The sequence below is a fragment of the Tarenaya hassleriana genome, unplaced genomic scaffold (genome assembly GCF_000463585.1).
Source record: "Tarenaya hassleriana unplaced genomic scaffold, ASM46358v1 Cleome8, whole genome shotgun sequence".
NCBI classification, from domain to species: Eukaryota; Viridiplantae; Streptophyta; class Magnoliopsida; order Brassicales; family Cleomaceae; genus Tarenaya; species Tarenaya hassleriana.
This window is the reverse complement of record NW_010970490.1, coordinates 3,009,144-3,018,122: the sequence shown is the minus strand read 5'-3', so window position 1 is coordinate 3,018,122 and position 8,979 is coordinate 3,009,144. Positions and strand designations below refer to the sequence as shown.

At 31.5% G+C, this 8,979-nt stretch overlaps 1 protein-coding gene across 1 annotated transcript in view; it reads right to left on the bottom strand.

The window, feature by feature from the left end:
- The window catches only part of LOC104802694 (protein DETOXIFICATION 55-like), a 2,502-nt gene extending 2,045 nt beyond the window's left edge, over positions 1 to 457 (bottom strand). Inside the window, exons 1-2 of the mRNA XM_010526417.2 lie at positions 320 to 457; positions 14 to 214 (exon numbers count right to left, since the gene is read on the bottom strand). Of these exons, the coding sequence (XP_010524719.1) occupies positions 14 to 214; positions 320 to 412 (294 nt within the window). The 5' untranslated portion in view covers positions 413 to 457. The remainder of the gene's footprint in view (positions 1 to 13; positions 215 to 319) is intronic.
- Positions 458 to 8,979: the final 8,522 nt, after the last annotated feature.

Sequence of the window (8,979 nt, the reverse complement as noted above, 5' to 3'; positions counted from 1 at the left end):
GCCCGCAGAGCGGTTCCATGCCGGAGGCGAGGCCGGAGAGGACGGAATATCCGGTGATGTTCGTGAATCCCACGGCCAATGCGCCGCCGGCTAGTTCAAGGCTTCCGAGACGGCCCATGGACACGACCGAGGTCATGTTCTTGAGGTAGTTCAATAGGCCCATTGCCGTGATCGGAAAACTTATGTCTGATAGTCTCTTCATCTCCTCCACCACCTGATGGAACCCATTTTTAAAAAAAGACTTCTTTTAAACAAAAATTGAATTCTTTTTTAGTATATATATATATATATATCATAATGAATATATAATAATTATTACCTCATGCATTGTTGTGGTGTGCCTGTGGTTTTGTAGAGGATTTATAGCATGTAAGAATTCTTCTGTTGTTGTTGTTGTCGTTGAAGCTACCATTGTGTTTGTGTCGTTTGTGTTTTGAGTGAGAGATATGAACACTACTGAGAAGGTTATTTATAAGGTCCTTTTTCTTGTTTGGTATGTTGAAGGTGGTGGGCTTAACGCCGAAAAAGTTTATTTTTTTATTTTATTTTTATTGTTTGTTGTTCGATAAATTTCAACATAGACATTATAGTAAAAAGTCCAAGATTTAATTAAATATAGAAGTATCACCAAGAATAAACGAAAAAATAAGAAGAAATTCTGTTGCCTAATGGTAAGGGTTAATAACTTTTATTATATATATATATATACAAATTTTAGAAAATAAGATAGCACAAATAACAGGATTAAAATGAGACCTTTTTTTAATATTATGAATTTGATTTTTTTTTCCAAAATCTTCTCTTTAGAATATTATATTGCCCACGATCGAATACTTGCATATATATCTAGAATAACTCGACATAATTAAAGTTGCAGACCTATAGTTGTAGGTGGTGTGTCCATATAGCTATCCACGTGCAAATGAAAGCTTACGAAAAATAAAAATAAAAATAAATAAATGAATAGAACTTTTTTTTTTGTGGAGCCTAAACTTAGACGCACGTGGGACAAAATCACAACATCCTACAACAAGTGTTCAAACCATCGCTTTGCACTAAAAAGATAGTGTAAGATTTGTAATGTTTTTACTTAAACAAAACATATATGCAACAAGATCCTAAGCACATAGTTCAATTGGATACGAGGAGATTATTTTTCTTCTCAAAATTTAATTTCCGAACATAAAATAACTCTATCGTAATTTAAATTTGTATGTGGAATCCCAAGATTGATTTAATCGGATATGTTTTCGTCTAAAATAGAAAAATAAATTATTTATATTGACACAAATATATATATAAAAAAGGTTTTAGGAACAAATTTCAAAAGTATCTGTTCTTTTTCAAACTGAATCTCATTAAATATATTTTAAATTATAAAGATCTTTGTGAATATTTATCATCATATCACCTTTTACACATGGATTGTGAGCAATACGCACATGTATTATAGGTGTATATATAGGTATAGAAGTATAAGAGCAGGAAAGAAATTGTGTAAAGCGTGGGGAATTAAATAGAAGGAACCGACACCAAGTTGTGTCCGATGCTAACGCAGAGTCGTCACTTTCCCAATACAATGGAAACATATCCTCACTCTTTCTTCACTCATATCCTTGCTATTTGTTTCGATTTCCCGCACGTGCGTAATCTTGGCTGCCATTTATTTGGCACGTGTGTATAGATCCCCACACACACAGATACACGTACTTGTCGATACATATATATATATGACACATAACTAACCTAGCTTTCCGTATATATATGTATCGCTGTCTGTGTAAAAGCACGTGTCTTTTGTTGGCAATCGATCATCATCATAAGATACCTTTGCCCATCTCACGTTCCATCAAAAGAAGAAGAAAAAAATTACTTGTTATTTTTTTTATATATTTTAATTAGTTAGAAAATGTAACTTATTTTTGTAAGAAATAGTACATGACGTGTGCGAATAAGAGATTCTATGGAATCTTGAACAGATCCTTTCGTGCAATTTTTGTTTCTTTTGCCATCTCCAAAGATTTTCTCGTTAAACTATTTTGCAAGTGTTATTTTTTTTTACGAGAGTAAATAATTAAAATATAAATACTCTAAAATTAGAAGAAGCGTGTTTTGATCATTAACACGTTCTCGTCTTATTGCAACAATAATATACAATCTTAATTTTATTATCCATACATTTGAATAAAGCGAAATTAACTATTCATGAAGTATGTTTTGGAATATCGAATCAAATATATATTCCTTTGGAGGTAGTAATTAATTATTATCAATAAAAAATAATATTCGCAACAAAACGAAATTATATATATTACCCAAAATTTGAAGAAAAAAACGATGAGATATTAACGTGACACACTTAAATCCGCCGGAGATATGTTCATAAAAAAAAATTGAAAACAATGTGAATGGATCCTAGAGATTAATTTATAAGATAGCCGGTTAAATGTTTGGTATGACGTTTCCAAGGTCCGGTTTAGTTTAGGGTTTGTATTGGAATTTTATGAACATTAGTTTGACTTCTAATATTCATATCTGAGTTCAATAATTATTGCTTTCGAAATTAGCTCGAAGTGTGGAAATTACGTTTTATACAGAGATGCTGACTAAGTCAACTTGGCAGCTATCACTCTCGCAGCTTTTGTCGGCTTAATAAAATATCTTACCAAATCGGAAATTCATATTTTTTAAATATGCTATTAATAATTTTCATTATTACCAATTCTCGAACGTGCACTTGTCCGCCGAATCTTCTATACACCCATCTTCCTGTTCATTTTCAATTTCTTGTTATTTGCTTTAATTCTCAACCTCTTAAAAATTTAAATAAAATTAGAAAAAGCGGAATAGAGAAATTTTGACCAATAAACTTATATAAAAACTTCAACGACCTTAAATTAATATTCATAAGATGGCACGTACGGGAGCCTTTTCTCCGAACCGAAAACATTATATAATATTTGTCGCATATTTGATGAAACCGTGCATGTGGCTTAGTTGCACCAAACGGCTACATGCCGCGCACATATATATCTCCAATAACAACAACCGCTCCCGAAATATAATCGGCCCGTCGAGAAAATGCAATTTTCAATCCATTTGTTTTCTCTCACACACATATGGTTTAATCACGGCTTCATATGATATATATATAGGGTTCGTTTTAGTTAGTGGCTAATATATAAATTTCACTATAAATTATATATATATATATATATATATATACACACACACACACACTCTCTTATTGATAATGGTATTGATGTTCAATGGAATTATTCAATAAAGTCCATTGATAAAGCAAAATGCTGATATGGCTTTAAGATTTACATCTATACCTATCATAAGTTCATAACATCGTTACAAACCCTAATTTCAAATGCTTAGAGATACTATATTTTTTTATTATTTTTTTGTATTCGTCAATAAACAAGATTGGATCCTTTATAGTTGGATCGAAGATCAGTTAGGATTTAGGAATCTAGAAAAAAAAAATACTTGAATTAATTTAATTTGGAAAAAATAAAGAAATCAGAATCCATAAAGTAATTTGGTAATGGATCGATATCAGCTGGGTCCTAATATCATTTATAACCAATCATCTTGATAATATTATCTTAGTTAATCTGTCATATCGATCTTCGATGTGATCCCCAAGCCTATATCATGTGTTAAATCATATAGTATTAATATCTAAAAATAATAAACAAGTTTTGTATACGTACTAAATAAAACTACGGACGCTCTAAAAATAAATACATAGAATGCTATATACAGTAATTATTTTTTTACAGTAAGAATAATGAGTCTAACAAACAATATGATCTTCATAATCAACATTTACTTGTACCTAAATCAATTACAAAACCCCACCAATCCAAAAGAGTAAAAAAAAAATACATAGGAGAATTAAAACCTCTTCTTGAAAGAGAAACTTCCGCATGTTATATTAATAAATCAAACATTCACACGTAAATATGTGTATATACATCATTAATTCATTATAAAAAAAATATATGTGTATATACATACACATGCACCAATACACATTCGTGTGTGTTTGTGTGTATGTGTGTGAGTGTGAGAGAGAGAAACATGACACATCTCCAACTCCAAACACCCAAACCAACTCTCCATGCTCCACACTTTGGATCAGTCACGTGTCTCGGCTTTTATATATAAAAAATTACATATACACACACACATATGTTCTTGTGTCCTGATCTCATCAATCTCATCCTTACCAAAACGTCGTGTACGCACGTGCATGTTTGTCTCCTTACCCAGACACGTGTGTGTATATGTGTGTGTATATGATGCATTATCATGGATGATTGATGATTTTACTATGCGAAGCTAGACATCGACGTATGTGGCTTATTTGTTAGAACAAGGCACATGTTCATGTGACAGGTGATTTGAAAATGGACCCAAATTAATGTTTTTCATTATAGCTCATTTAAGTGATATTATTCTCTCTCTTGACTGAAATTAAATTGGAATGCAATCCGTCTATGTATTTTCACGTATACTAATATTGTAATTTAAGAATTGAATCAATGATATATGTTAAGTTTGAGAAGATATTCAATTTTATTTGAGCAAAATAATTTTAAAAAAAAATTAACTTAGTTGTGAAAACTTAAGTGTAGACACATGGATCGTGTGAAATTAGTACTGTTATTTTGTTTATTGTCTATTCTTAATAAAATTTATATTTACTAGTAAATAAACTTAAATTTTCAAAGTCCATATAAACATAATTTTATTTTTTTAATCTCATTAAACATTGAAATCGGTCCCACGTCACTTCCACTATGTATGAACAAAATGTTGAATGTGAATTTTATATGTACATGAACCGTTGGGCTTTATTTGGGCTTTTCGGCCATAAAATATGGCTTTTATTCATTTATTTGGGCTTCTGATCTTTATTTTATGGCCCGATAATGAGTTGGGCCTGATCAGGCTTTTAACCGGACCCTAAACCGTTGGTTTGGTTAGCTAGAAATCATATCGAATTTCATTATTAAAGTCTAAACCGGACCAAGGAAATTGTTACATACACATGCACCAATACACATTCGTGTGTGTTTGTGTGTATGTGTGTGAGTGTGAGAGAGAGAAACATGACACATCTCCAACTCCAAACACCCAAACCAACTCTCCATGCTCCACACTTTGGATCAGTCACGTGTCTCGGCTTTTATATATAAAAAATTACATATACACACACACATATGTTCTTGTGTCCTGATCTCATCAATCTCATCCTTACCAAAACGTCGTGTACGCACGTGCATGTTTGTCTCCTTACCCAGACACGTGTGTGTATATGTGTGTGTATATGATGCATTATCATGGATGATTGATGATTTTACTATGCGAAGCTAGACATCGACGTATGTGGCTTATTTGTTAGAACAAGGCACATGTTCATGTGACAGGTGATTTGAAAATGGACCCAAATTAATGTTTTTCATTATAGCTCATTTAAGTGATATTATTCTCTCTCTTGACTGAAATTAAATTGGAATGCAATCCGTCTATGTATTTTCACGTATACTAATATTGTAATTTAAGAATTGAATCAATGATATATGTTAAGTTTGAGAAGATATTCAATTTTATTTGAGCAAAATAATTTTAAAAAAAAATTAACTTAGTTGTGAAAACTTAAGTGTAGACACATGGATCGTGTGAAATTAGTACTGTTATTTTGTTTATTGTCTATTCTTAATAAAATTTATATTTACTAGTAAATAAACTTAAATTTTCAAAGTCCATATAAACATAATTTTATTTTTTTAATCTCATTAAACATTGAAATCGGTCCCACGTCACTTCCACTATGTATGAACAAAATGTTGAATGTGAATTTTATATGTACATGAACCGTTGGGCTTTATTTGGGCTTTTCGGCCATAAAATATGGCTTTTATTCATTTATTTGGGCTTCTGATCTTTATTTTATGGCCCGATAATGAGTTGGGCCTGATCAGGCTTTTAACCGGACCCTAAACCGTTGGTTTGGTTAGCTAGAAATCATATCGAATTTCATTATTAAAGTCTAAACCGGACCAAGGAAATTGTTTTCCCAATCTCTCTCATGTTCTTGGTGGCACCAGAAGATTCGATTCGAAAATCATTTCAGACCCGAGCGACTCGAAGCTTTGCCACATCATCAATCTAGCATATATATTTATCATAAGATTTCAAACAATTCACATAAAATATAAAAAAAATATTAGTATTTTAAATAAAATTTTCCCTTAAAAAAATATACATGTATATATTTACACACTTGTATTGTACCCAGCGATCACGATAACGTAATGAATGATATCGGCGACCCTTCTCACGAATATCTTTACAATTATTTTTCTGTATGTTAAATAAAAGAAAACCTATAATTTGTATAACATGCATGAACCCACAACTAAAGTTTGTTTATTTAAAAACATGGACCAACCGCCAAGCTATAATGTAAAAGCCATTATAAAGTTGTCCTCTGATATTTATTAGTTCTAATCCTCCAAAAATATTAGGTTTTTAAAAAAAAAAATTTGTCACCTCACGTAACCAATAACATTAGATTATTTATTACCTAATATTAAAAATGCTATTGGAATTGGTACACGCGGTTAAATCCGGTTTGATTTTTTTAAAAAAAGCATTCTTATTTAAAATATTAATAAGAATATTCAGTTCAACTCAATTTTCATTATCTTCATGCAAATCAATTAGTTTTATATAAAAAAATGAATCTTTTTAATATCCGGTTCAACTCAATTTTTATTATATTCATTTAATTTTATATAGAACATGTCCACTGCATTTAGAACGACCCCACATTTGTCTGAATGATAATGACACGTGTCGAATCCACGTGGTTAAAACAATTACTCGTCGTACCATATCCTTTTAACTAGGTTGCATTTCTTATCACGCGCTCGAGTCCACTATAAGTTTTTTCACGGTACCTTTTTTTTTTCGGTCGAAAGTTAAATTAAATATTTTTCGGAAAGGTTAGGGCTCAATGGCCTTGTTCCTTTAACTCATTCACATTTTTTGTAGAACGGAGAAAAACGTGTGGAAATTCAAGGATACAGTAATATTTTTTTTACGGACATTAAAATAATAAATTGACTAGATTTGGCAAAGTTTTAATTGCCTAATATATTAATTAGTACTTATAAAATGCCAAAAAAGAGTTCGTAAAACAAAGTTAACTATAAAATATTATTATATTACATGATATAATGCAATTCAGAAAAAAAATTTTAAATGTTAGGGCGGAAATTGGAAAACAAAAAAAAAAAATTTTTTGTTGAAATGTGAAGAAAATAATTGTCCACTCGTGTGTGTTTTTCTATAAAATCCCTACGTATATCACACATTACATTCGAGTTGACAATTCGATCTTATTCTACAAAATCTAATCGAATTTAGATAGATGTTATTTATTCGAATATTGCCTAACAAAAAAATATACTTTTTATAACATCAAATTATTCGAATCCATAACAAATCAGAACAACATATCAAAACAAAAACATTACGAATAAAAATGGGTTTGTTTGAATAAACTATTTTTAAAAAAAATAAACCAACATATGAACTCGGAATTAGTGTAACTTTTTCAAGAACTGAAAATTTTGATTCAGAAAATAATCAAAATTTCCCTTTACCCGAAAAAGGTTATAAGAAATTTATCCAAATATTCGGACAATGCAGCACATCTTTAGGCTAAAAAGAAACTGTTCATCGTACGGAGCCACATTTATTAGAGATTTTAAAATTTCATTATACACTGTCTTTCAACAGAAGAATTTTCTATTTATTTCTGAAATATATCATATGATTATTATTCCCCTGGATTAATTTATGATTATATTGATCATTTCTGAATGTTTATTTAATATTTTTCAGAATTTTTTACATGAATATTTGTTTTGACCGGCGCTCCCATACTAAGTGTGCATGGGTGCATACATATAAATTATGAAAATACAATGAGATTATATTTATTTGGATAACCCTTATATATGGGTACACGTGGCACGTATCGATCACAAGAATCAAATCAGCACCCCGTGGGACCCACAATCTCCCCCAATATTTTATTATTTTATTTATATCCTCTCTCAAACGGAAAGCTTCTCATTCTGCTTCTCACCCTTCCTCCATCAACACCAGAATCCGAGAAGCATAAGGAGGTTAGGAGGGAGAAGAAAGATATGAACTGAAAAAAAAAATGGTGGGCCTAAGCGTTCTGAGTCTATTTTGTTAAGTGAGTGTGTTCTCATTATCTGGTGAGTGCGAGTCTGAGAGGGAGACCGATTGGGCAAATCTCTTTTCTCTGGTGAGTGATTTATATTGTGAGGTTTTTTTATCAGTAGAATTCATTGTGAGAGGGGAAGAAACTCAGGGGGAGTTTCGGGTGTGTGTAGTAAGTACGATTCTTACAACAAAAAGTGAGTTGTACTTGACTATCTTTCTCAAGTGAATAGAACTGATTAGTTTTCCGCATTACTCTTTGAGTGTTCAACTTTTTCAATTGGTATCAAAGTTGGTAACTGATCGTAGGCAAAAGGTCCTCTCATATCAGTGTACGTGTTGAAGAGTCAATATGGACTCACTCAAAGAGTTTCAGTCTCTGGGAAGATCCACAATTCTCGATTCCGAGAATTATAGTTTTTGGAAAGTGAAAACTATGAATCTCATCCAAGGGATTGATGAAGATGCTTGGAGTTCAGTAGAAGAAGGTTGGAGTGCCCCAATCGATGTGAAGGATGGAAAAGAGGTTCTGAAACCCAGATCTGAGTGGACACCTTCAGAAAAGCGAGCATCAGCACTGAACTCGAAAGCCATAACTATCATTTTCAATACAGTTGACAAGGATGAGTTTAAGCAAATTCAAGGGTGCAAATCAGCAAAAGATGCATGGGATGCGCTTGAGTTGATTCATGAAGGAAC